Below are 27,322 nucleotides of genomic sequence, written 5' to 3'. Positions count from 1 at the left end.
AGGAAGAAGAGAGGAAGGAGAGAGAAGCCACAAAGCTCACGACAGAGAAAAGAAAAAGAAAAAAGAAAATAAAGAAAGTTATCTTTGTAATTTTATTACTTCATTTTATTCCAGTTAGAGTAAACAGGCTAAACACCCCGCAGTTGTACTTTGACTTGTCATTTTTCGCTTTTAACTTTTCTTTTAGAAAAATCATTTTTTAGTCAATTTGATGGAATTTTTAAGTCAATTTGATGGAAATTTGGAGTTTTGTAGTCAATTTGATGGAATTTTTTAGTCAATTTGATGGAAACTTCCGAATTGCTTTTATCAAATTCACCTAATTATTTAATCTTGATTTTGAAATTTAATTAAACAATTAAAGTTATTTTAACTTTTAAAGAAGCATTTTATTTGTAATCGTTAGATCAAATTTTAAAAATCTAAATTAATTGTTTTTTTATCAACAAAAATCCGAATTGATTAATTGGATGAATTTGATAGAAAAAATCCGAACACGATCCCTTTCCAATTTGGAAGATTGCAAGCAGGCTTAGTTTTCCTTTACAAAGCCGCCGTTTGTTTTTTTATGAGAGAATTACAAAGCCGTTGTTTTACGACTCTCGAATCATGATTTTTTTTTTTTATTATAAAAAAGCAAAATTTTCGTTGAAATAAGGTTCACCATACTAAAAAATTTAACATTTTCTTCGAAATTTTTGTTGTGAGTGTTCTAGGAATTTGTGAAATATGATCGTTTATTGTGTGATCAAATTTTGTAAGGTTTGTTTTTTATTTAAATAAAAAATTTTAAATAATTTATAATCAAACAATAAACGAACACGATTCATAAATCCATAATCTCACAAAAAAAAAAAGCAGAATTCCTAAAAAAATTAAACTAAAGAAAAAAAAATACAGGAGTAGGTAGGTGAGACTGAAATTGGTTGGTGAAGTTGTAGTAAATTGACCCCAAAAGAAAAGTTGGAACAGGAATGACTCACAAATTACAAGTAGAAAGGAGAAGGAGAGAGAGAGAGTAGGGAGAGAGAAATGGAAGGAATATACAGAGCAGTGATGGAGGAGATATGGCGGTACACGGGGTTGTCACCGGCGGCCTTCTTCACAATCGCCGGGATGATGATCGTGGTTTACAGAATAGTCACCGGCATGTTTGTGGATCCCGAAGACTTCAACAAGCCTCCGGTGGCGGCCATCATCAACACCGTCGATTCTTATTCCAAATCCAATTTTGTGAATAAATACTTAAATTCCACTGGGGCGGCGAAGGGCTCGTCGGTACAAATGGGAGATATGACGGAGGAGCAGCTAAGAAAGTACGGCGGGTCTAACCCCAATAAGCCGCTGCTTGTTGCCATCAGAGCTCGGATCTACGACGTCTCTTCCTCCAGGTACTTTTCCTGCTTCTCTTCCCTTCTTTGATTTTCACATACTTTTAAACTTTTGATTCAACATTTTTGTACTAATTTTTAATTAAAAATTATGATTTTTATTATATTTAATTAACCAATTAATTCAGAAAATAATATCACAAATATTTTAAAATCACCACAAACATCCTATTTTATCTTATCATAATTCATTCAAAATGAATTTTTCTTATTCAAATAATTTGTTGTTTTAAATTCTAAAACATGCACATATATTAAACATAATGTACCAATCATTTGGTACATTATTGATACGTTATATAAATTTAATCTAAGTACGTATTAGTATTTTGGTATGTTATAAAATATTACTTTTGGTACATTATGCAATTCTTTATTTAGTATATATCAAGTTATAAGTACGTTGTATTATCATTATTTTTGTACGTACAAAACTTATGGTATGTTATGTGTAAGTTGTGTAACCCAAAAAACTACATCTCAATTTTAATTATAAACGACTCTTGTTTTTTTATAATCTATATAAAATGTTGAGTTGGAAATTGGAAAAATTATATTTCATCCAATGAATCTTGGATCCCAATAGATATAATTAAATCCTTAAATTAAGGAAGGGATGAGATTTCATAAAAATAGCAATAAATTAATGAATATTATTGAGTGCATGTTTTTTCACTCATAAATGAATTTAAAAGAATTTATAAAATACTTAAATTAAGAATATATCCGGAATATAAAGTTTAATTAAAAGTGAAAGCACTTTAATCAAAAGTTGAAAAGTAACAGATATTTAATTTAGAAAAATCTAAAATGAGACATCTAATTCTAATTTATCTAAAAAAATATTGCTATTCAAATCTCTTTTTACTTTTTATATTTTTTTTTGTTAATTTTTGTCCATCAGAATATTATGTAATCAAATTTGAAGGTAAGAGCAACCTCCAACCGATTGATATATGAGAAAAAAGTGATGTCAAATAATTTTTAATTATTTTATTATATGAGTAACATGAATGCATCAATTATAGATTTTGAAACTTTATTTTAATTGATTTCTTTTTAAAATGGATCGTACAAATATTATTTAAATTAAAAAAACATATTGGTTAGAAAAAAAAGAAAATCTGACATTATCACGTCAACAATCACATTAATATTTATTATTTATCTGTTGACATCTCCTTTGAAGATGTTCTAATGTTCTTCAACTCGTTCAATTTGACGATTGAAAATTGACACGGTATGTGAGAAAAAAAGTAAATATAATAATACAATTGATTAAAAACTTAAAATAAAATTTCAATTAATTGTTTTATAACACTTGTTGTACTGGACTATATTCTCGACACACAGAAGAATTTCTCAATTTGTACACTCGCTTGACGTCATCTGCACTCCTCATTTTGTTTATGTTGATTCTGCATTGATTGACTCGAATTCTAAGACGTCAGAAAGGGAAGGAGTGCACGAGGATAAAATGAAGCATGAAAATCACTTTACTTTGTCAAACTCGGACAAATTTTATGGACTTCAAATTTGAGTTTCTAAACCACAATTTGTTCAAAATTTAGCGGCCAAATTGGTTGCTCAAATTTCGGTGCAAATTAAAATCATAATTTGATGCATCTTACAATACAACGTGCAATGCAGGAACTTTTACGGACCAGGTGGACCGTACGCCATGTTTGCTGGAAGGGAAGTTAGCAGAGCGCTGGCTCTTCTGTCTTTTAAACCCCAAGACATAAACGGCAACCTCGAAGGTCTCGGCCCTGATGAACTTGGCATATTACAGGATTGGGAAGAGAAATTCATCGAAAAATATGACAAGGTCGGGCAGCTTGTAGCAGAGCCGAGGGCGAATTCTGATGAGCAAACTGAGGGCGGTGGAGATGAAGCTCAATCGGAGGCAAATGGACAGGCACAGTAGAACCAACCTTATGCAGTGGTCGTTGATGATACTTGTTCGATTATGTCCCGTTGAATCCCTAACATTGGGATGATGGATTGCTAGGGTTTCCTTCTATCTGATATGAGCACAAATATATTCCTAATCCTGTACGTGCATAGTATATGTATCACTTGTTAGTTATACAATGCAGCAAAATGTCATCAAGAAATGATTGTAGTAGACCTTTACAGTGGAAATTCGTGTTAACGGGTTATATTTGCCATGATGTTTCCGGCAATCAGGTTAGGGTTTAATTTATGAAAGATGGAGTTTAAAAAACAACATAATGGACACTTTCTTTTACAAACACAAGACACGGAACTTTCATGTTAATCAAGCCAAACGAATAAACGTAAGGTAAAAGACATGTACCTGATAGCACCCATCGCCAATATAGACGTCAAAATATTACTGGTTATGTCCGTCAAACTTTGGCTCATTCCGCTGACTAACTTCACTTCCAGAATTGTTCAAGCATCAACTGCTGAACGAAGGCTGTAGAAGAATCTAATGGCAATTTCCTGGGCCCTGTTGGCTTGTCCATGTAAACTCCACAATTCCTGCAAACCAGAACTATCACAAATAGAATTTACCTAAACTAAGAATCACTTCAACCGTTGGTCATATGCTCTATCAATTTAATTTGTCTCCGCATTTGACAGTTTTCCGCCTTCACTCAATAAACCACAATTATCATCCACCTCCGCCATCTTTCAACTTCGGCTAAAATTCCCAAGCATACAGAATTTCCCCTCTCTATCTATATCACTGATCCACCAATCCTCACACAATTGTAATAATTTAACAAGCTACAACCAAATAAAAATGGGTACGAGCTAAAGATAAACGGAAAGAAATTCAACAGCAAAGAGTAAAAATGAAAATAGGAGACAATATATCAAGCATATAGATAGATCACACAACCACCTTAAAAGTTACACACTTGATCATCAGAAACTAACAAGAACTTTGGTTTTATCTGTACTAGTAGAAAAGCACTTTGGTTTATGCATACAATGATACATCAGTAAAAGATTTCTATATATGATACAGAACCGCCATTGAAGCGTTCCAATAATTGTAATCTATCTACACGAACAAAGTACTTAGTAGTTGAGAGGAACAAACAATAATGAATCAAGCATAGATAGATTATACAAATACTTTGAATGAGACATACTTTGTCCTCAAAAACTGGTAAGAACTCTGATTTTATTTGCACGTAACTGTGGTGATTTGAGCAGAGGACATGTAAGTACAATTAGCAAAAGGTTAGCTAGGGACTTTGGTGGCTGGCTCCGACTGCTTCTCTGTATGTGCTTTGGCTTTTCGAACGGATCTCATGGCTTCTTCAAATGATTTCTGAATGAAAAGGAAAAGCATGTCAGTGACACAATGTTGGAAAGATTCATTCGAAGTTATACGACCATCACAGGACATTCCTCAATGAAGAAAAATGGGATTTAGAATTCAGGATAGAAAAGATAAAAAACCTTCCCCCATACATCTCTGGTCTCAACAAGATGGGGTCTAAAATCAAATCAGCCTAAAGTAGCTCAAACATGTCACTAAAAAAGGAGTCATTCGATGCTGGGCTGGAGCTTATGTTAGAAAATTATATTCGTGCGTATCTCTAGTTTTACTTTTGGCATTTGTATTTTACATTACACAACAGTACATAAAAAGCACTCTAAATGACAATAATCAAACTTTCTTCAGTTTCTAGGAAGGAATCACGTAGCTTTGCCCGAAGAAATCATATAGTAATTCAAATATTTACAGCCTTAAGATAATTTTAGGCTCAATTTCTATAAACATACAAATGACTGATCCACCCACAGGATTATATAAGCAAAAATTAGTGAAAGCGTGAACTGAGATACAAAAGTCCAGGGTGAAGAAGGAAACTAAAGAGCAACGTACCTCATTATTATGCATCTTCCAGAAGGCATCCCAGCCCAAATTAACAACTGCCATGCCACCTAAGAAAGCCCTGCATAAAATTCATATACCAATGAATCATTTCCAAAGAGAGAATTTACCCAACATCCTACATTGATTATCCAAATTCCGAAAGGGGCACGCTAAATGTAATTCCATCATCAGGTAAAATGTATGTTTTTTACAGCATCGAATTAACTAGAATCGAAAACAGCAGGCCAAGTAAGCCAACATCTAACATTGAGCTTAACCCGTGAACATGAACCAAATCGAAAAAATGCAGCTAACCCTAACTTCCATAACAAGTCAGGTGATTGCCACATGTTCAGCAATTAAGCAATTAACAGTAACTGGAAAGCAAACCCAAATCCAAATGAATGTAAAAATCAACCAACGAAATTTACAGACAAGTGAAATGAGAGAAAGTTTATCCCACCCTGCTACAGAGACATTGAGAAGGAAAGCGCGGGTCGTGACATATCGGAGTAAATTCTCAAAGGCGGAGGAAGCTCTGTTGGCGGCTCCAGAACCGCCACCTCCTCTTCTGTAACTGTAAGTATTACTTCTACTGTATCCATAACCGTAACTGCGAGTGTAGGTATTGTAATTGTTGTGGGGGCGGCGAGAGCTCTGGAAATTGTAGTCGGCGCGCTTGCGATCGTCGGTGAGGACCTGATAGGCCTCGGAGACCTGCTTGAATCGGACGGTGGCGCTGTCTCTCTCCGCCTTGGGGGAAGCGGAATGCTTGTCTGGGTGCAGCTTCACCGCTAGCTTCCTGAACGCTTCCTTGATTTCGGCTTTGCTCGCGTTCCTCGTCAGCCCCAATACCTTGTAGTGATCCATAATTTCGTTATTTGATAGATTATCTCGACCGAACGATCGTCCCTTTCGTAATTAGGGTTTCAATTTGTTGATTGGAATTGGGAATTGGGAATTAGGCATTGAGGAGTTAGGGTTTATCAATGCGTTTAGTCTTGGAGAATGAAGGGTTGGGTTATTCAACGTCGTGGCATCGCCAAAGCCGCATCCTTTTCTTCATGCAGTTCGCAATTGAATTTTGGAAGTTTTAAGGAAAACTCTACGTAATCTTCATTCTAACGAAAAATCATATTTTTACATTAAAAATATTCACTTTACCTTTTATTTTACCCTTATTATTAAAATTCAAAGTTTTCAAATCCTTTTCATTAGTTTTCCTTTGATTTTTCAGGTGAAAATACCACTTTCCCCATTATACCCTGCCGAACTTAGATAAAGGTTTAATTAAAGGGGAAACGAAAATCATATTTTTATACTACAAAGTCAATCCTATTACTATTTATTTTACTTTTTATTTTGTTCTTATCGTTAAAAGTTTTCAAGTCATTTCATTAGTTTTTCTTAATTAAAGAGGGGACAACATGTGTCAAGCCACGATTATCTATCCCTTTCAGAGGTCGGGAACAATGAGTTTCAAACCTAAGATCTCTAGTTTTTTATTTGAATCCAAGACCTCTAGTTTTTAATTTGAAATAAAACTCGCAATCCGTCATTTACCACTGGACTATCAGCTCGTGGTTATTGTATTCAGATTTCACATTTCCTTGTCTATATTAAGTTGCAATATCAATTAAATACACCAAGTCGTTAAAATTTTAAAACATGATTTGGTGAAGAAAGTGATTAATTATGCTTTGCACTCCCATGGATTGGTGTTGTAACACATTAATCCATATCTTTCAAAATATGGGGAATTTTTTTTAAAAATAGTTACAAATTGTTAATACCATATTTCTCTGCATTCGTCAAATGATTATAACTGCTTTAAAATTTATCGAGTTTACTTTTTATCACATGAATTTCAGCTTATGCTTAACAAGTTATCGAATTCATAATAATAATGTATTGTGAAATTTTTATATTAAAAGCAAGAGGAAATTGTAGTAATGACTTCTTAACTTTAATCCAATTAGAGTAATGATTTCTCAACTAAAAATTTATGATCATTGATTCCTTAACATATCAAAACGTACAACTTTGATCTTTTTCGTCAATTTTGTCAAAACGAATCACTTATCACATACGTGAGGCTAGATAATGGGAAAATATGGAAAATCAAATAAGAAAATTGTAGCAATAATCCTTCAACTTCAATTTAATTGGAGAAGTAGTCTTTCAACTTTAACTCAATTAGAGCAATAGTCCCTCAATTTTAACTCAATTGTAACAATGGTCATTTCACCGTGGTTCACTTTGACAGAAGTTCTGACAGAGTTGACAAAAGGAACAATAATTGCACGTTTTGATGAATTAAGAAACTAATAGTCATAATTAAAAGATTAATAATCACGAATTTTTAGTTGAGGAACTTTCTCTAACTGAAAGACAGTTGTTATAATTTTATCTAAAAGCGAAACTTAACATTCAAGATTTACTGACAAACAAAGGGACCAATGTACCAAGTTGTAACCACGAAAGTGACTTTTCCCAAATTTTAAAACATAGGGGCCAAAGAGTTACAAGCCTCAAACTACGAGGTTGCAAACTGTAATTAAAATTTATTCAAAGGTCAAAAGGTAATCTTTCTTTTGATCAAAAGGTCAAAAGGTAATCTAAGCAACGCAAAGTGCAGGTCCCTCTTCTCCCCCAATCGACTCGGACGCGGTTAGCTCTCGTCATTTTTCACTTTCCCAACGACGGAACGGAACCGAATAGTCGGATTGTTCATCACCTCCACCACCGGCGAACCGGCGTACGCGGTATGAATCTTGTTTTCCGATTTGTGTTTATTTTTTCATAAATTGTCTCGCTTTCGATTTTCATTTACTAGATTTTTACGGTAAAATCTTACTTCTTTAGTTTTTGTTTGTGTTATTTTTGTTGATTTCTTCTCTGAAACCGATGCCTGAATCTCAAATTTTGTGCTCGAAATCCGATTATTCTCTGTGATGATTGATTTATGTGTCGAATTTGTTACTCTTAGTTTCAATTTTAGCATTTGAAAAGTAGTTGCTAATTGTACGAATGGAAATGATTTTCACGAGATTTGGCGCAATGGAAATGTTGTTCCTTTGTGACCGAAATGTAACGGGTTCAAATCATGGAAACAGCCTCTTTGCAAAGCAAGGAAAGGCTGCGTACGTCTCCCCTCCCCTGACCCTCCCAAAGAAGGGAGCCTTGTTGGCTTGGCGTCGCCCATTTTACTCCATACAAAGGACAGAAATGAACTTGATTCTGCGTGCACGGAGGAAAGGGGTGTGCGGAAATCACTTACCTCGTAAATATTGTGAGCAGCGTTGCCCGGCAAGAACATTTATCTCCCTCACATTGTGTTTGTTTCAGTTTCGTGTTTGTTGGATACTTCTTAATAGAAGAGTTTTTGTGACTTGTTGACATGTATATGGGATTGCAAATGTGGTCTGTTTAGCACATTCCTTGACTCAGATAATCTATTTTTTGGTTTCTAATACTTTGGGGTACTGGGTACAGATCATTTGTGTCACTGGAGAAAAAGATGAAGGGCCAAAGCAGCTATGCTCCACCTGCTTACATTCCGTTGGGAATGTCGGATTCTGAATCAGCGATTGTATTGCACAGTGAAGACACTCCCATGCAGCAAAGCAGCGGTGATGGGCCCAAACAATGGTCTTCTGGAATCTGCGCATGCTGTGACGATATGCAGAGCTGTACGCTATTTTTTGCCTTGTGACCTTGATTTATCTGGAGGAAAAATTAAGAAGGTGCATCTTGAGTAGGGAAAACGAAAAGTAGCTCGTTCTCAACTAACCCCATACAATACCATATGCTCAGCTCTTAGTTTTTATGCATTAATGTACTCGAGTACCTCTTCGTTCTGTGGAGGACCTCTTTTTAGTCTGAATTCGTGACTGGTATGCAATATCTGAATTTTTGGCAGGTAAGTGTGCCCAGATATTTTTTAAGATCAAACAATAATATATTATCCGATAAAACTTGACGAGAACTGTAGGAGTCATTATAGGATTAGAATGACTCAAGTTATGAAGTGTACATTAATAGAATACCCCCTTGAACAAAATTTGGATAAAGATTGATATATTACGAAGTACTTTAAATCTCATTTTAAAGACGTGATATCTAGTCTGGTGTGAGGTAAAGCAGGGGCTGCTGGTATATACTCTGTGTTGTTAGTGGTGAATAAATAGATGATAATGTTCTTAAGACGTTAGAGGAGGTACATGGGCAGAGGATAGGTACCAACGATTGCTATTTATGTTCGTAACAGTAGGAGTTTCATCCATCATGTCTCCGGATTATGACTTTCAAAACAATAACCACCATCTAATTGCTGATTTTTTTTTTTTTTAACAGGTTGTGTAGGTCTGTTTTGTCCTTGCTTTCTGTTCGGAAAGAATGCAGAATTTCTGGGTTCTGGGACATTATTAGGATCATGCATGACTCATTTTATTTTGTGGGCACTGGTTAATACTGTCTGCTGCTTATTGACGGAGGGTCTGTTTTTGGGCATACCGGGATGCTTTGTTGCATGTTATGCTTGTGGCTACCGCAGTGCCCTAAGAACAAAGTATAATCTTCAGGTATAACATTGATTATCAATTTTACAGTCTTAAAGTCTGTTAACTGTTAAGAGTAGAAAAGTTTTAATTTTGTGTTTTTATTCTCTCAGTTCCTTCTTGATTTTTGTTTTACTTTTTATCTGAGTTTCAATATGCTTTTGACGGTTTGAGAAATAGAAATGGTTACTAAAAATATGGTTGATTATTGTAGCCATTGGGCCTGACATATTGGTTAAGTACTTTGATACCATGTTAAAATTCGAGTATCCAACGCAAAAACAAGTGGCAATTCATGCCTATGCAGCACAATATGTAAGGCTTACCACTACAGGATAAAAAATAAAATAAATGGTTCTTCATTTGTCATGCAAGGCTTCGAGTTGCTGATGCGGGATTATATTATCATCAAAGGAAAGATGTAATTACCATTTGTGTGGTAAGGGAATGTGACTTTATATAGGGCTCAATGGCAGAACATAATTTTGATTACTTTGATATAATATGTTTGGGGGAGGTCATGAACTACTCAAAACTTTTTGTGTGACAACTGCTTAAGTTTATTTTATTACTCCACTAGGGCTTATCATATAGTCTAGGGTTTCTGTCAGAATAGTTGGAATGCCATGCTGTGGAGGAATAATGCTTGTCTATGAATTTTGTAGGAAGCGCCGTGTGGAGACTTTGTCACTCATTTTTTCTGCCATCTGTGTGCCATTTGTCAAGAGTACCGGGAGATCCGTGAAAAGTCTGATTCCGTCCCTCCTGACCTGAGTCTGGCTGTAGTTACAGCCCCATCAGTCCAGACAATGGAACCAGGTCTCCAAATGTAAACCACTGTTTTAGTACTCCTGTAGGATCAGCATTTGGTTTAGGTTATACAACCTTCTTCCTGCCCTTACATGGATAATATTATCGAAGCCTTCCACCATTTGTTTTTATTTTCACTTGAGTTCTTTGGTCTCTACCAGGGTTGGTTTTATTATGTTATCCGCACGATGTACTCTTCTCATTCCTTCTTCTATATGTGAAAATGACCCTCTTCTACCTCATTTATGAGCATGATAGCATTTGCATCATTCTGTTGGTTGACTCCAGAAATGTTATTTGCTTCCAAGTTTGAAGTGATGACTGCGGGTTCTCTCGTTGATGCGGTTGCTACAGGTTTTACTTCTTTATATCGATCCTGTAAAGTGCTATATCTCCATTCGTTTTTCGTTGTCTAATTCTTTGCTCGAGTGTCGCTGTGGATTGGGACAAAGCTAAACTTATAACCAGTACTGCCAGGTTACAACTTATACCGTCTTTGTCTGCTGCCTTCATACCTCTTCGTTATTCTCCGAGGATTCCCGTGTTTGAGGTTTCCTTCCTCAACTTAGCTTCAGATGGAGAGATTACGAGCAACAACCGATGGCTCGTATTTTGCCGCGTTTGCGGTTTACTGCACTTTCCTCAGGTCGGAAGTTTCGGTTGGCTTCGTGTTCGGATTCGGAATAGGGTTTCAAATTTGGGATCAACTTTGTGTCGTTTCAATCCTGCCATCCCATTCCCAGCCTCCTATCATTGCCTTTTTGCTTTCAATATTCTTGTCCCATGCATCAGTCTGATTGGATGTGTTCTTTCGTTTTGCTTTGCACTGGTGCTGCCTTCATTACCTTCTTGGACCGGACTAATTTTGCCAGGAGGATCCACTTTCTGCCCATAACACTATCTGCTATGCTTTTAGCAACTTTTCACGTGGTGTGATTCGCGGCTTTAGCAAGGGCACTTTACTCTTATGCCCTGCTACCCACAGCTATGTAAAACATCTCCTTTGTGGACACGTCATCGGTTTAGTTTCGTTTTCTTAGGTATGTAGTAGATTTTATGTGTTGCTTAGGCAATTTGTTTGTGTCGCAATAGCAATTTGTGTGGCCTTCTTGTTTGCGATGACTTTATGTGAGGCATTGCCGTCTTTGTGATAAATTTGTCTCAAGACTCTTGGTTCTTGTGGTTTTGTGTGTGACCGTATAAGGGTTCTAGAATTATTTACGTTATGTTTAAATTATCTTCAGATCAAAAAAATTGATCATTGGATATAATTTATCCATCTGGCACCTCTTGTACTTGATTGTTCTTAATGATAAAAAACTATCGCTTATTGAAAAAAAAAAAAAAAAAAAAAAAAAAACTTTTACATGGTGAAAAAAAAGTTCATCAAATTTGTTCCACATTTTCTGGGTTAAACGGCCTTGAGCTTCTCTTGTCAAACAAACACTAAAATCCAAAAAGGAAAATAAATAATAATTCCTACAAAATTAATATTTGCATTTACCAAAAAATGCACATATGTCCGGTGTTTGAAAAATCGGAAAAATTAAAAAAAATATATGGAAAGGAGATGAAGTCTAAACTCCATCTTGGAAAGAATTGATAGATTTTGTCGATATTTTCAACTTATCAGTTTAAATATCCATATGAATAAATTTCCATCATTTTCATCAAAGAAAATCAAGATCAATTTATCGATATTTCCATAAATGTGCATATCGATAATTCTATCGATACCGATATTATATATCTCAGTTTTTGCGAATAATTTATATTAACCATTTAAAATTTATAATCGAAATCATGTAATTACTTAATCTTTATCTGATAATCATTCATACAAATAATCAATGGATTCGAAAATCATTTATATATTCAAATATAAACAAATCAATTTTAATAGTTAAGCGGGACAAGAATATGACCCGCATAGAGCCACTTGATTCTTCCCTTTATTTTCGAGTGATTAGACTTGTAATTATTTCCATAAGTGGCAAACCTGACACAATTATTTGAAAGAGAAAGGTATATTATATACAAGCTCTTTATTCAATGGGATCTCTAGTTTTTGATAAAAAATAGAGTTCACTCAACTTCGAGCTTCAACAATCTGAATCATCTATGTTTCAAATTGTACTTTATAGATTATTATTGCAAAATATTAGCCAAATCATAAATACTTGACATATGTAATTGAGTTTAAAGAAGTTGACGAGCCGTATGTTCAAAGAAACATTGAAATTTCATTATGACAATCAAATAAGTAAATGATTTCGGATTGAATTGATTTTTTACAAGGATAATCTACAAATAAAGACTTAAAAAGTAGACAATTTAGATCATTAAAGTTCGACGTATAATGAGCCCCACAAATAATCTCATTTTAAATAAAGAAAAAGGCAAATAAAGATTGCCATAAACTTTCGATTCCGGTTTTTGTCTGCCAATTAATAACAACGTTTTTTTGTGTGTGATTATTCAAGAATATCCTTAGAATTCGAAAAGTAAACTTTATGAATGGCACCAAATTATACACATTTCAATGTCACCTCTAAACTTTTAATTTAGTTTTATTCTCTTTAAACTCTTAATCCTTGTCAATGTTCTCCCGATGTTTCGTGTGAAGTTATCTGCCATCAAATTTAGGGTTATTTTTGTCAATATTGTACAGTACGAGTCTTTGAGTTTGGTTCAAATGTGCCCTTTTCTTGTAAATCAAGTATCAAAACTCGAAATGTTTACTAATTTTCTTTGTTAATAGAGTATTTCGTTGACGTATAAGGCCCTTAAAATTGGTTGTTACATATTTACGGTTAGGTTCTCATCCCTCTTTTTGCTACTCAATTGATTAAAACCATATTTCTTTTCAAATTTTAATCAATTTTAATCAAGGTCCTTAGGTTTTATTTCAATAACAAAATATTTTTTATTTCTAAATATAGTCATTTAGTGTTAGAAATGTTACATTTGGTATATTCATATTTATGACTAAATTTTTTATCATATATTTTTATTTTAGTTTGTACCCATTTTTAATTTGCAACCCTTTTTTAATTTGTACCAATTTTCTTTTCAGTTTTAATTTCTACCCATATATTAATTTCTTTTTGTGCCCATATTTTTTAAAGTTTTTTTTTGTATTTGTACCCATTTTTAATTTTTTTAAATATACCCATGCTAATTATATGTATTTATTTTATGTTTTAAACTATATAAGTAGTTATTTTTTAAAATATGTTAATAATTATGTGGGTACATTATTTTCTTCCTATAAGTTTGTGAAGAATAATATTGCTCTAATATTTATTTTTAAGTATTTATTATATTTTAAAAATATTATTTGAATTTGTTTAAATTTCATAATTTGTGGGAAATTAAATGCATAAATGCATGAGTTAAATCTTTTAAATAATGTTAAGGACCTCAATCAAAATATTTAAACAAACAAAGTTTCAGTCTAACAATTAGGCTAATTAGGGATCGAAACCAAAATGACTCTTAAAAAAAATTATTGGGAATCAAAACCAAAACCAAAACCAAATTTAAAATTTCGAGAGTTGAGTGGAATAAGATCAATGTTTAGGGACCATTGTTTACTCTTTTTTTTTTTTTTTTTTTTTTCCAAATTAAAATTTTAACTTCTAATGTATAATCTCTCTCCTTCTTATATATAAACTCTCTCTCCCTCTCCCACTCTATAGAACAACTCATACACACGTAGGGAAGTGAGAGAGAGAAGCGAAGAGGAGAGAGAGAGGGAATGGGAATGGGAATGGGATTGGGATTGCTGGGGAGCTCAACAATCCCATTGGGAGTGGGAATGGGAGGAGTAGTGGGCGAGCATTGCTGGGAATGGGGGAGGAAGTACTTGGAGTTCGAAGTCTGCAGCGTGAAGGACGGCATGTCGTTGGCGCTGGGTGTAATCAGCGTACTCAGTTGGGGTGTCGCTGAGGTTCCCCAAATCATCACCAACTACAAGGCCAAATGCAGTCACGGCCTCTCTCTTGCTTTCTTGATCACTTGGATTGTCGGGTAATATTCTAATCTACTCTAATTTACGGAAAATGGGTTTAGGGTGTAGGATTTAAGAGTCGGAGTACAGTGCCCTAACCAACTAGCCTAACGTACATCTGTTTAATAGTTACATCAATGTCATTTCATATATTTCAAACATGAAACCTCGGTTGCATGCATAAATATTTTTGACCACTTGAGTTATAAGCGCTTTTGCCAAACTATAATCCAGTGCAATCTTGAAGTTCTTGAAGTTTATTTCTTTGGCCAAATGACATACATGCTCTGTGTTTTTCTACGATTTTCAGCCTTCGGACGTCCTTGCACTTTTGATACTGATGTAAGATTAATTGCTTTGGAAAAGTCCAAAGAGTATCTCACTCTCACAAATACATTTGTTCTTGACGATTTGTGTACTTTTTTGAATTTTTGAAACGTGTTGGATCATTCTTTTCGATTTCAAACTGGAATTTCAATCTTTTATTTGGACCTGTAACTAATTTTATATCAAATTCTTTTGCAGGGACCTGTTTAACCTTTTCGGCTGCCTGCTAGAACCAGCTACTGTGAGTGTCGTTTACTGTTTCATTGTTTTCATAGCTTTCGAAACTTTGTTTAAGGTTTTTAGCTTTTATTTATTGTTTGCGTGTAAACTGTATGATTCGTGATGATTTTGTGTCAACTTTATGACCAAAGCGCATTTGCAGAGGAGACATGTCTCCAGTATTTGTTAGTACATTGCGGCAGACATGTCTCCTTTAGTCTCTGTCAGTTCAAATCATCGTAATATAGAAGGCTAAGTTAACCCCTAATGTAAGAGTGTTAGTTTCGTTAATTGCTAATGGGAAGACCTATACTTGTGACATGGCTTTAAAGAAGACAACATTTTGTTTTCCTTCCCATTGTTGTTGTATGTGTAGGAAGTATGCTTATAGTATAGATCACTTGTGGCGTTGAGTAATGAGCACTTAGTTGAGAAGTTTATAATTTGGGGGGAAAAGAAAAAGGTTCTAGCTCTGGAAATGTTCTATGATGGAAATTCTTTGGGTTATATGGGTGGAAATGAAGAGGAGGGCTTTTTAGAATGTGCTCGGAGAGGAGGTGGACTGGATGCATCCGACCCTAATAGATTTTGTGCCCGGAGGAGTTTTGGGAATGTGCTCTTTATCTTGATCCATGTTCCATATATAAATTCTGTTTTTATGTACAAGTAGGAGTAGAGTTGCTCACAAATTTTGACCATGATGCTTATTAGGATTTTTTATTTTGTTTTATTGCTTCCCCAAGATGTTATGGTCATAATCTCAGTTTAAGATACGCCATTTTTAGATAAACATTTCTTTCACGAGGAAAAATTATTGGTGACTAACTGCCTTTGTATACTTGCTTATGCAGCTTCCAACACAGTACTACACAGCAATTGTAAGAATGTTGACTCAAGCTGCACTTTGATATCTAAACAACATAGGTTTTTTTATTTAAATTTACTTCGTGTCATTAACAAATAAGTTGATGCGATCTTTCTCTGTTTTCTTGGTATGCAGTTGTATTTAACAACCACATTAGTTCTTTCTGTACAGACCATATACTATGGTTACATATATCCTCGTCTTAATAATTTGAGACAGAAAAAGGTTAGATTCTATGTCCTCGTCTCCTCTTATATAATGTGCATAGTCATTACTCTTTTGACACTCATGCATGTTTTATTTCAAGTTCAATTTCAAGTTTATAACTTAGGAATTAGAGAGATATTCAAGTTCGTCTCAGAGAGACTTGAATATCTCGTAGTCCCTGAAGTATAAAACAGTATCATATAACTGGAGCACGTAATTTACTTATAACCGTTACATTTGCTTATTGAACTACTTTCTGCTTTAGGTTTCTTTTATCCTTTTTACAGTCATACATAGAGTATGCATAATGCTTGTATCAAAAGCAAGTGAATACCTCTAATGCACTTATCTGTAATTTAGGGTTCCAAGACTAATCCGGCTGAGGTTCCAGGAAAAGCTAGTGGCAGGGTTAATGTGATTGACACCCCCATCTGCAGGAAATGAATGGAGTTCACCCATTCTTTGTCCCAATCTTTCTCCCAGACGAGAATCATACTACATGTAATTGATTTTTCCGTTTTCATTGACAAATTATTATCAATTATTCTCTTACAGTCTTGCTTTTTATAATTTAACTGATGAAGAATTCGATTGGATCACCAAAGTTCTATATGCATTTTCTCAAGTGTGTGTCCTTTGTTAAATTTCAGCCAAAACCTGGTTCTGCCTAAAAATGCAGATACCAGCCGTTGACAGAAAAATTACTGTTCTGGATAGTTGCAGATCTATTTTAATTTGCGTCATTCAATAACTCGTGTATGCCTTTTGACTGCTTGTGCTCGAGACTTGGAGATATTCATTCCTCTCTGATTTTTCTAATAGAGCTTTTGATCAGTTGCTCACCCTTGCTACCTATATAAGCTTGAAATCATGAAACAAAATGTTGCTAGCTGAAATAGTTGGTAACATTTTTACAGAACGTCTGAAACTATAATCAGATGGTTTCTGACAGAATTTTAAATCTGCACAGTGCAGTGATCTATCTAATTTTCGTTGTTGACAATCGTGATCATGTAATTGGATATCTGTTTTCTTGGAAATTCATCAGATCGGCAAGATCTTTATCAAGGAGTCACACCCCTTCAGAAGGATTTCATGCAGCACAAAGAACAACTCTTCCATTTAATCGTAATCGAAATCCAAATGAAGAGCCCTTGCTTGGTGCACTTGCATCTACACAATCTGCACCATCTAATAATGTCAAAACTACGCTGTGTGTGGTGAGCTCTACATTGCTGATTGTATAATTATATTCTGTTGTTCTAGCACTTGATCTTACGATGTAAACTTTTGTCTCTTCTACTTTAGGTCTCGCTAATGACCCTCTTTTGCACTTTTAATCAACGATCAGTTGATTTAAGTGTTGATAATCCAAATCGAGGAGTAGTGATGCAAGTAGGAAGAAGGCTGTTGCAGGTAGTTGACATTCCAAAGTATTAGTTTACTTCACTTTTACTACTTTTAAGATTCTATATATAAAACTGGTTGGGCAGCAGTATTTTTGTTGCGCAGACCACTAGTGTTTACTGTTAACCAGTTTTCGCTTTCAGTTGCCTCTTAACTTTTAAGCTATTGGATAAGTGGCCTATTAGTTGGAATGCTGGGTAAAAGAGTTGGAATATCTTTTATCATCATTATCCAATTATCGTCATCATTATTGTTCTCAACTTTTGAGTTTGTTCTTTTCTGGTGAAACGCTATTTGAATTTCAGGTAAATAGTAGGCTGTTGCGAGAAATGGGTACTAAACATAGCAGTGGGATAGGAACTTTCCTTGGTTGGGGAATGGCAGTTATTTACATTGGTGGACGGTTTCCCCAAATTTACTTAAATGTGAGTAGTACCCTTAGAAGTAGTCAATTTCTTTCGTGAGTAGTACCCTTTATTATAGAATATGGGCATTCGCCTTCGTCTCAGTGGTCTGAGCAATGTTAACTTCTGGTTCTTGATCAATTTTTTTGCAGATCCGCAAGGGGAATGTTGACGTAAGCATTTTCGCCTTCATTGTTGTAGTTAATAATGGATGGAAAAAGAAAGTTAATCTGTGTTTATGTTAGGCATAAGCTCAAGTTTAGGGGTTATTTGTATTTTGTTTTAGTTTTTATCAGAATTAGGACTTTGTGGGTTAATTCGTTATGTGAATTTTGTAAAACTAATATACTTTAAGGTCTAATCATACTCTAGTAAGACGATCCTCTTTGTCGACAAATATATATGTAATACCAAATATTCCCTTATTATTGAAATGAGTATCAATGAGAGAGATAATTTTTCTGTACAATATGCAGGGGCTTAATCCTTTTATGTTCATCTTTGCTGTTGTTGGAAATGCAGCTTACGTCGCAAGGTGAATATTGCTTAAACTTTTATGGTTCTTTTACTACTGTTTGGCCTTTTGATTTACAGCCATTTACCTTAGCGTAAGTTTGAAACTAAATGGTGTATTTTCTTACCACAACGTGGGATGTTTCGAGTGTTAATTTAGTCTGTTTTACTAATGGTCGTGGTTCTTTGTTGTGTAGCATTTTGGTGAACAGCATGGAGTGGTCGAAAATCAGTCCTAATCTTGCGTGGCTGGTGGATGCTGGAGGATGCATGCTTCTGGATATTTTTGTATCCCTTTTATATCGTCACTATTTCATATGTTTCTTCGAGCATAGCACACTTTGGTACTTGTTAAATAGTAAAGTGCATTCACATACTGGAAAGATTTGTTATTGTAGTTTCCTTCGAACGTTGAGCTTTTTTCTTGCAGAACAAGCAATATCTTGAACAATCTGAAATTCTTGTACCTTAATGTAGTTTAGATACTACTTCAATTCTTCCAATACTGGAGACGCCGAAATGTAGGGGGTAAGGATAGACACTCCAATGCAGCCTAGTGAACGAAGGAATCACATAAAAAACTTCAAGGTATGTATCTCTCTCGCTCTCTCTTTCGTCATATTGGTATGGCTTGTTGGCTTTAAGATGTTCTGTTGTGGCATATGGTATTATCAGTTTCAAGTTGCATCATTTCGCTTAAACTTTGTTGGGTTCGTGAGGTGTAGAGAATGGTAAAAACCCTAACATGAAGATGTAATTTTCCTCTTGAAACATTGGTCATTAGCTGTCAACTTAGACGTTCTACAAATCATTCTGTTGTGCGACCTAGTTCTTGTAGGAGCAGACAGATTTGAACCTGACATTCATATAATCTTGGGACAGCGAAACCTCTGCAGTTCGCAGAAACAGAACCGTGTGTCATAATTTCTCAAAATGTTGTAACCATGCAACTTAGAAACTTTGAACCATGAACATATATCGTGGAAAGAACATTGGATAGAAACGAAAGTAAGAAGAAAGCGTTTTCCTAATTCCGCAAATGATCGGTTTTTCTCTAAGTGCACATTTTACTCTTTCGATATTCATCTCATTGCTGTCCAGATGCTAATGCTATAATCTAATTTACTTCACTTTCTCTGAATCAGGATTCATAATTTTCCAGGGAGCCATGTACGTAAATGAATCTTCGTCGCTGCCTTTTCGGGATTTCATCCAATCCGATCTAATCCCGTCCATTTTCGTCGATTCTGCATCCTTACATTAGCAGACGAGATCGGTGTCTGCAATTTTCAGCTGTTTCATTCGGTCTTATTTTTGTTGCAACTTATCGTTACTTTGATCCCAGCTATAGCTGTTGAAAGTGTTATTTTTCGATTTTCCAGTTCTTCCTTACCGGGAATTGACAACAAAGAACATCTTTTTTTCTTAAAAATAAAAAATAAACTACAAAATTTTCGTACTTTGTAAATCAGGATTTAACGTTTATTAAGTGCAGAGGAGAGGGACATTGTCTTAGTCAACTTGGCCCGAACATCAGGGTTTTAACGCCTGGTGTAAATTTCAGCAACATGTTGTCGAATACCCTTTATTACTTCCGGCATGTTTTCAACTACCCAAGTGAACCCGCACAATTATTTGAAACATCAACCATTTGATTAAACTACTCTGAGATTGTTATAAAAGGGTTAAAGTTTGAGAGAATAACCTTTTCAGTAGTAGGTGCAAGGTAGATGTAAAATGCCACACTACAACTTATAGCACAAGAGGATAACAAATAAAAGGCAAAGGAATAGATGATGTTACTGATATTTCTCTCTTGTTTTCTTCTTCTTATATATTATGTTTTTATGAAAACATGCGGAGTGCTCTATTTATAGAGCAACTCCAAACTGATGCAGTTAATGCATCTTGAAATTTATGAAATTTCGTCTGACTATACAATCACTTTCACTTTGCATGGCATTGAAAACTTTGCCCATGCTGAAGACTTTTGCTTTGTGGGCATTCATTGCCATCAGACATCAGACTTTTCAACAGAGATCTCCTTCAAGCATATTTATTGAGAAACAAACTTCACACCCGACGCTTTGGCCTCTCTTTACCCTCATCTCGTGTTTGGGATCACAAGCTCCCTTGAATCTCCACCCATCCACCCTTTTTTTTATCAGCGGATGGGTCAATTCGAACTTGAGACATCTTCCAACATTGAAAAAAGAAGTACCACCAATAATTTTGATGCCCTCGACCAACGCCAATAGTGGAAACTAGAGGAAGACCAAAAGACCAGATAATTGCATTAAAATGACTTTTCAATACACACTTAAAAGACTAGTACATTTACACAAAAGGGTGATGCCCTGGACACAATGGAATACTTCAGTCCACTGGAACCTTAGCATTCGAAAATATTCCAGGCAACTTTGAATCTATCTCTTTACAAAGGAATGGTAATAAATACAGCAAATATTCTTTAACAAAAATTCTTCAGGAGTCGAGAAATCAATGATTTTTTCGATCCCCTACTGTTACTAGGGAGCTGTATGCAAACATATCCATACAATTTTTAAATCCTGAGGTCCGCCACGAACACACTAACCCTAAAAGCTCAGAAATTTCGTGAAAACGATGCTCATCTGCGCAGAATCCATGAAGCAGTCCCAAAATAGTTTCCAGAGCAAGGAACAGCGTAAACATCACATTCTGTTCCAACGTATACCTCCATCCTTTTACACGAATATTCTGTTCCAACTTCCAAGCAATAGACTCCAAATGATCATCACATTGGACAATCAACATCATGTATAAAAAAACTTCTTACAAAATTTCATGTCATTGCAGCCAGGAACGGTTTATGATCCAGATAACAAGGTATCACTCCTAATGCAGTGGCCCTTGAAAAAACGTCTTACCCCAATGTATCAATTTCCTTCCCAGAATCATCCTCATTAATGTTTCTCCTCAACCTTCTTAGCCATATATCATGGTCCATGGGATATGGTGTCCCACATAGACTATCAACATAATCGGCAAATGCTTTCAACACAGTTGAGGCCTCACCTAACTTCTGCTGAATTAATCTCCTGGACCAAGAAGTCTCTCTCCACTGCAGTGCCCCCTCAACCGAATCAAGATCAGGTAAAACCCCACCACAGGAAATATAAAGCATGTAAACAAGGCTCTCTGCATCTGAAGCTGAGCATAGCTTTCCCTCCTGGAGAGCATAAGTTGAAGAGAAATGAAGGTTCATTGCAGGGCGGTCCCTATCGTCAAGAATGGCACGTCCCCAGCCAATAAGAACAAAATAAGGTTGCTTCTCGGCAGACCTGACACAAATCACATTCTCAGGCCTGATGTCTCCATGGCGAATTCCTGCAGAAGCGGCAGTTGAAAGTGCAGATAAGCAATCATGGCAACACCTGATCGCGTCCTCCATACCAAATCTGGCCTCGCTTATCATATGAGCCACTGTTTCACCAACTGGGCTGGTCACAAGAATCGGAGTGCCACACCAGGGGTGATCACAGTTTCCACCCGAGCTGGGTTTCTGACACTGACCAGGGTGAATAATCCTGCCAGAAGCACTTAACTGAGGTAGATACTTGCTAGATAGACCTTTCTGTTTCATAATAGTCAATATTTTCATCTGCCTCTGAACTTGATACCACAGATTCATATCCTCCCACGCGGGCTCCAGCTGGGAAGGATGAGAACCAACATATAGAAAGAAACTTCTCTGAGGTTCTTCAACGGGAGATGCAATGTAATATGGATGTTCATTATTATACAAGAGTTGACTGATATGGTAACCCTTTTGCCAGTTAGAATCCTCCAACCATAATACAGATCCTACTTCTAGCTTCATTAACTGTTCGGTCTCAATTTTAGCAGAATCATCGTGAACTTCAACGATTTCAGGGGATACACTGCGCTGCTGGAACCGATATAGACCATTTCCATTCGCCCCGGAATTCCCCAACTGCCTCTCAGTCCTTCTTGCTTGGAGGCGCGGACCATGATCAGCAGCTAAATCCTCTATTGAGTGCTTGGGAAATCCAGCAAATTGCACGATACAATGGAAGGTAGCAAAAAGTACCTGTAAGGCACCAACGTCTCCCCAGTTAGCATTTCCAACCTTGTTCCAGATCCTATCAATCGACGAGACTGCAATCCTAGAATGATTTGTAATCCATTCAGCAGCACATTCGTAAACATTATTGGCATCAAACACCATCTTATTTACATCTCCTTCAAGCTTTACTACCCCACCATACTGAGAATCAACAAGAAGAATAAACACAGAGTTTGAACTCTGAGAGTAGTTCATTCTGCTCAAGCTTCTTGATAATAGTACACGGATAGCATAGAAAAGGGCCTCGCCTAAAACAGATAGAGAAAGCTGCCTGTCACTATCCATGGAAAAGTTTCTGATATCAGGCCTTAAAAGAGACAGTTCAAGAATATGATCCCACCTCCCACGGGGATGTCTAGGGTTTGTAAGCAATAAACCAGTAGCACAAAGACCTCCAAGCTTACCATCCGCAACTGCCTTCTCAGCCTGGTAGAATTTTAAGTTTTCATTGTATAGACAAGCAACAGAAAAAGGCATGGGTCCATCCTGATTCCAGAATGCTTCCCACAATCCCTTAGCACCAGCATGTAAAAAATCTTCAAGGGCAAGATAAGCAGTTGCTTCAACAGCATCAGATGTTGAAGTGTGAACGGAATTGGGCATCCTAATCACCTGCTGAAACAAAATCCCTTCCAATGCATAGTCAAACTTTTGAAGTTCTATCATCTCAAAAGGCACATCAAAGGCCGGTTTCTTTGGTTCTGATTCACTGGATATAGATTCAAACCAGTCTTCCAGTTGTGCAGTAAGCATGCCACTGTCTACAAATCTATGAAGAAACTCCTTGCAGTTACGAGACCTACTGCCAGATGATGCACTAGACCTCTTTGTTCCAGACCCAACTGATTCCTGGTCTGGGGACACACCTGCCAAATAAAGTATAATGATGTTGATCAGCTAAATGGGATTCCAAACAAGAATATGCACATGAATCTACATGTGTGTGTTTGTGTACTATTTCTTCACGAGTGCATCCACACAATTGTTACTGATCGACTTTAAAAATGATAGAAAAGCTGTGCAGTTATCAAAATTTAACCATCAGTGGTTCTCTACCTTTTTCTATCACTTTTATAAGAATCACAAAAGCTTTATTAATGATGAGCGGAGAACAATAGAAATAAAATTGATCATAAATCCAACAAATCAAAAACTAATAAGAGTTTTTGCATCCTGTTAAAATCCGTGTTTGCACTTCATAGCTTTTTCTGGTCAAATGCTGTACCTTATATACATTATTCTTTGTTTCTGTTTTTCATTCTTGGTCATCCTTATATGATACACGTAATGCATTCCCTCATGGTTGTGACTCCTTGGGCCCTACTCTCACACCACTCTCCTAATTTTTATCCTTGCTGACTTTATCGAGTATGCTGTATTTCATTTTCCAACTAGTTTTACATTTAATCTTCTTCCACTATTCTATCCCCAAGTTCCACCAAAAGCAATACCTTTCCTCATTTAGCCATGTCCTCCTCCTCCAACATCAGACTTGCATGGTTCCAAATCTGCCCAACAAATAATTGTCTCTCTATTATGCATCTAAGCTATTGGCTCTTTTGCAAACAATTGCGGTGACAATAATGTGCCAAGTACATCCCATCCACGTATTCATTTGGATCATTTTTTTCCATAACAAATTAGATACAATAGGAACCAATTGTTTAAACAAGAGAATCATAAACATGATCACCACTAAGTCAGATTAGAAGACACCAATCAAATGATCAAACGTGCGAATTCATTAATCTAAACATTTCACATGAAAAAAATTCTCATCACCCATTGTGCCCCTTCACCCATCCAATATACTCCACAAAAAAATTAGAGATAAGGAAAATTTTAGAAAAATACAATCTTGAAATGGAAATCATACTAGTCCCTACCGGCAGCGCCGTCGTAATTCCACCAACTTCTGGAGCAGTGCAGTTGCAACAATGACAATGTGAACCAATCACCCAATGCCTTTAGACATTCAATTTATATCATAAATTTTACAGTCACAGAATTAGGGTCATTGTGCAATGAAACCCATAACTTATCCACCAAACACTCAGCTGGGCACATTAATTTTACTTCCTTTAGGGGAACAAGCTCTTGAATTCACTTTAAAAATACAAAATTAAGCTCTTGAATTTAATCAAAATTCAAATTGAGCACAAAAAACACTGAATTTATAAGAAAATCTAACACAGAAAACCTAGAGTTGACAAAGAGGAAACGAAACAGTCAAATTTGACGAGTACAGAGAAAGTGGGGGAGATGAAAGGCTGACCTTCCATTGCGGTTAGGGCTAAGAGTCCAATCCAACGCAATCCCGTCCAACGCAGTCCAGTCCAAAGCAACAGCTCATTGATTAACCATGTCTGCGCCTCCACCTCCTCCTCCTACTCCTCCGCCGATCAATCGCACGCTGCTGGTAATTTTCTCTTTTCTTTTCTTTATTTTTTGGTTTTGTTTTTATTTATCGGGCATCCGAATACCAAGGGATTTGCTTTTTGGGATCCTTTTTTTTTTTTGTTTGGAGAATGTCTTCTTTTCGCCGGCCGAGTCTCCGATTATTCGAACCCTCCGGGCCCGCAACATATACAAGTATTTTATTTTATTTTATTTTTTGTTTTTACTGTTTTTTATTTTTATTTTATTTTTAAAATTTTGCCGTTTTAATGGGTTGGAGAAGAATATTTTTATATTTTTCGATTTTATTTTCATATCCGCCTACTACGGCCGGGTTTGAAACAAAAATCCGGTGAGAATATTTAACACGAAAAAGTTACACGACCTTATATATGCTTATGAGTAATTTTTTTTATATGTTAGATTAGTCATTGACGAAATTTGAACCCGAGCCGTTATGCAATAGTTTAACACTTATTTTTTATTCTAATAAAGGGTCACTTGATGTTAATAAGTAATTTGGCTACTTTGTATATTATCAACTTTCTTTCAAAATGTTGGACTATTATTTATAAGATTTTTATCATGGTTGGTTCCTGAAATTGGACATTCTAATCAAAATGGTCCTAAACCCTCGACTTGGTCTTCGAAAATGAGTCTCATAAATCAATTTAATTATTCTGTTAAATTTTATGTTAGTGTGCTAATGTGGCACACGAGTCGATGTCACTTATGCAATCTATAGCACTATGTGAATTAGAAAAAGCTTTTTAAGAATTAAAAAACTAAAATTGAAAAAATAAACAAATAAAACGGGAAAAAAAAAATCCTCGTCAATCACCATCATAGCAACGGTGGACGCGTCCGAAGGCGATCGACAACCATCATCGCCCAGATCTCAAATCTCGAGAGCATCCCCATCCACAGCAGCCGTCGCCAGCCCATCGTCCATCGCTGTCGACGCTATTGCCTAATTTCGTCTCTCTCTCCCTCTTTCATTTCCTAACTTTTGCAATTATTCTTTTTTGTTTTAGTTTTTTTATTGATTTAGTTTGTCAATTTTAATTTCGAAATCTTAAAGAAATAGTTTTAAGACTGATTCATGTGATGCTATATGATTGAATGAGTGTGTTCACATCATGATACTAACATAAAATTTAATAGGAAGCTAACGAAAAAACCAAGTTGACTTGCGAGACTCATTTTAATGAACCAAAATCGAGCAATTTTCTATTATAATGATCATTTTAATTGAAATATCCAATGTCAAGTCAAGCACCAATCGGAATAAAAACCCTTTTTATATATTAATTAAATTTACAATGAAACTCCAGCTTTCTTTTATCAAGAATAAACTAATTTAAAAAAAAAAAAAAACTAATGAAAATGGCTTGAAAATTTTGAGTTTTAATGATAATGACAAAATAAAAGGTAGAGTGAATAGTACCACAATTGATATTTTAGTGTAAAAATATGATTTTTCGTTACAGTGAACGGTACCGAAAGCTTTTCGTTAAAATTTCCATTTTAAAATAGGAAAACTAATGAAAATGGCTTGCAAATTTTGAATTTTAATGATAAAGACAAAATAAAAGGCAAAGTGAATAGTATCAGAATTGAGTGTAAAAATATGATTTTTTGTTAAAGGAAACAGTACCCATAAGTTTTTTGTTAAAACATCCTTTTAAAATTCTATTATTTAGTCGGCCCAGCCCGTTGCCTCTTCTAGCTGGGATAGAAGCTCTTCCACTGCAGGTAGAAAGGCTATTCATTCAAGAAGTTGCTCGCCAATTATTGAATATATTCTTCAGGCACATTTTCAGGAAAGCTAATTTGTGGACGACGCTTCTATATTAACAGGTCATTATGTTAAAAAACTTCATTGTAATCTCTCAAATTTTTTGAGAATTATTATAGACATTCTAAGAAATTTTATTGTGCAGTTCTTATAAATGTATTTTATTTTTTTTAAATATCTAAAATTTGTAATGTGAAAGGTTTTTTAATGCTAATAACAACTTTCTTTTTTAATAAATTTTAAAAGAGAGAATTCACACCTTACTTAAATTATTGTTTCTCTGTCTCATTATTCTAAAATCAACAATGAAAAACAAATATCAATTTTGTTGAAAACCAAATAATATATACGACATACATTGCTGAATTAGAAATAAAATGAACAAACTTGTCAAAGATATGTTCCATCGAAGCTTTGAACTA

The 27,322-nt window shown here is 35.4% G+C and overlaps 5 protein-coding genes across 7 annotated transcripts; 3 read left to right on the top strand and 2 right to left on the bottom strand.

Annotated features, from left to right (window-relative positions):
• Window positions 1-899: 899 nt before the first annotated feature.
• On the top strand, window positions 900-3,565 carry LOC103955158 (membrane steroid-binding protein 2). Its single transcript, XM_009367034.3, has 2 exons — window positions 900-1,391; window positions 3,042-3,565. Exons 1-2 carry the CDS (start codon window positions 1,033-1,035, stop codon window positions 3,316-3,318), a joined length of 636 nt encoding a protein of 211 aa, XP_009365309.2. The 5' UTR covers window positions 900-1,032; the 3' UTR covers window positions 3,319-3,565.
• A 724-nt stretch (window positions 3,566-4,289) lies between these two features.
• LOC103955157 (chaperone protein dnaJ 72) lies at window positions 4,290-6,152 on the bottom strand. The gene is made up of 3 exons (XM_018649400.2): window positions 5,717-6,152; window positions 5,263-5,332; window positions 4,290-4,701 (listed from the first exon to the last, which is right to left on the bottom strand). The coding sequence occupies exons 1-3, from the start codon at window positions 6,121-6,123 to the stop codon at window positions 4,612-4,614; spliced, it is 567 nt and encodes a 188-aa protein (XP_018504916.2). The 5' UTR covers window positions 6,124-6,152; the 3' UTR covers window positions 4,290-4,611.
• Window positions 6,153-7,860: 1,708 nt separating this feature from the next.
• On the top strand, window positions 7,861-10,864 carry LOC103955159 (protein PLANT CADMIUM RESISTANCE 10). The gene is made up of 4 exons (XM_009367035.3): window positions 7,861-8,018; window positions 8,749-8,945; window positions 9,610-9,836; window positions 10,478-10,864. Exons 2-4 carry the CDS (start codon window positions 8,774-8,776, stop codon window positions 10,643-10,645), a joined length of 567 nt encoding a protein of 188 aa, XP_009365310.2. The 5' UTR covers window positions 7,861-8,018; window positions 8,749-8,773; the 3' UTR covers window positions 10,646-10,864.
• Window positions 10,865-14,225: 3,361 nt separating this feature from the next.
• On the top strand, window positions 14,226-19,023 carry LOC103955225. The gene is made up of 11 exons (XM_048567956.1): window positions 14,226-14,654; window positions 15,160-15,202; window positions 16,032-16,058; window positions 16,181-16,270; window positions 16,613-16,666; window positions 17,191-17,472; window positions 17,561-17,668; window positions 17,965-18,084; window positions 18,216-18,236; window positions 18,540-18,598; window positions 18,774-19,023. The coding sequence occupies exons 1-11, from the start codon at window positions 14,383-14,385 to the stop codon at window positions 19,021-19,023; spliced, it is 1,326 nt and encodes a 441-aa protein (XP_048423913.1). The 5' UTR covers window positions 14,226-14,382.
• Window positions 19,024-20,847: 1,824 nt separating this feature from the next.
• On the bottom strand, window positions 20,848-25,261 carry LOC103955160. 3 transcript variants are annotated; one of them, XM_048568125.1, is made up of 3 exons: window positions 24,981-25,261; window positions 24,592-24,670; window positions 20,848-23,571 (listed from the first exon to the last, which is right to left on the bottom strand). In XM_048568125.1, exon 3 carries the CDS (start codon window positions 23,456-23,458, stop codon window positions 21,482-21,484), a length of 1,977 nt encoding a protein of 658 aa, XP_048424082.1. In that variant the 5' UTR covers window positions 23,459-23,571; window positions 24,592-24,670; window positions 24,981-25,261; the 3' UTR covers window positions 20,848-21,481. The 3 variants fall into 3 exon arrangements, with proteins under 3 accessions (XP_048424082.1, XP_048424081.1, XP_009365311.2); XM_048568124.1 differs by lacking the exon at window positions 24,592-24,670 and adding an exon at window positions 24,157-24,213; XM_009367036.3 differs by lacking the exon at window positions 24,592-24,670 and having other exon boundaries at window positions 24,981-25,258.
• Window positions 25,262-27,322: the final 2,061 nt, after the last annotated feature.

The sequence above is a fragment of a genome, unplaced genomic scaffold (assembly GCF_019419815.1).
Source record: "Pyrus x bretschneideri cultivar Hongxiangsu unplaced genomic scaffold, Pyrus_bretschneideri_v1 Contig47, whole genome shotgun sequence".
Classification (NCBI taxonomy): domain Eukaryota; kingdom Viridiplantae; phylum Streptophyta; class Magnoliopsida; order Rosales; family Rosaceae; genus Pyrus; species Pyrus x bretschneideri.
This window is presented reverse-complemented; position numbering and strand designations above follow the sequence as displayed.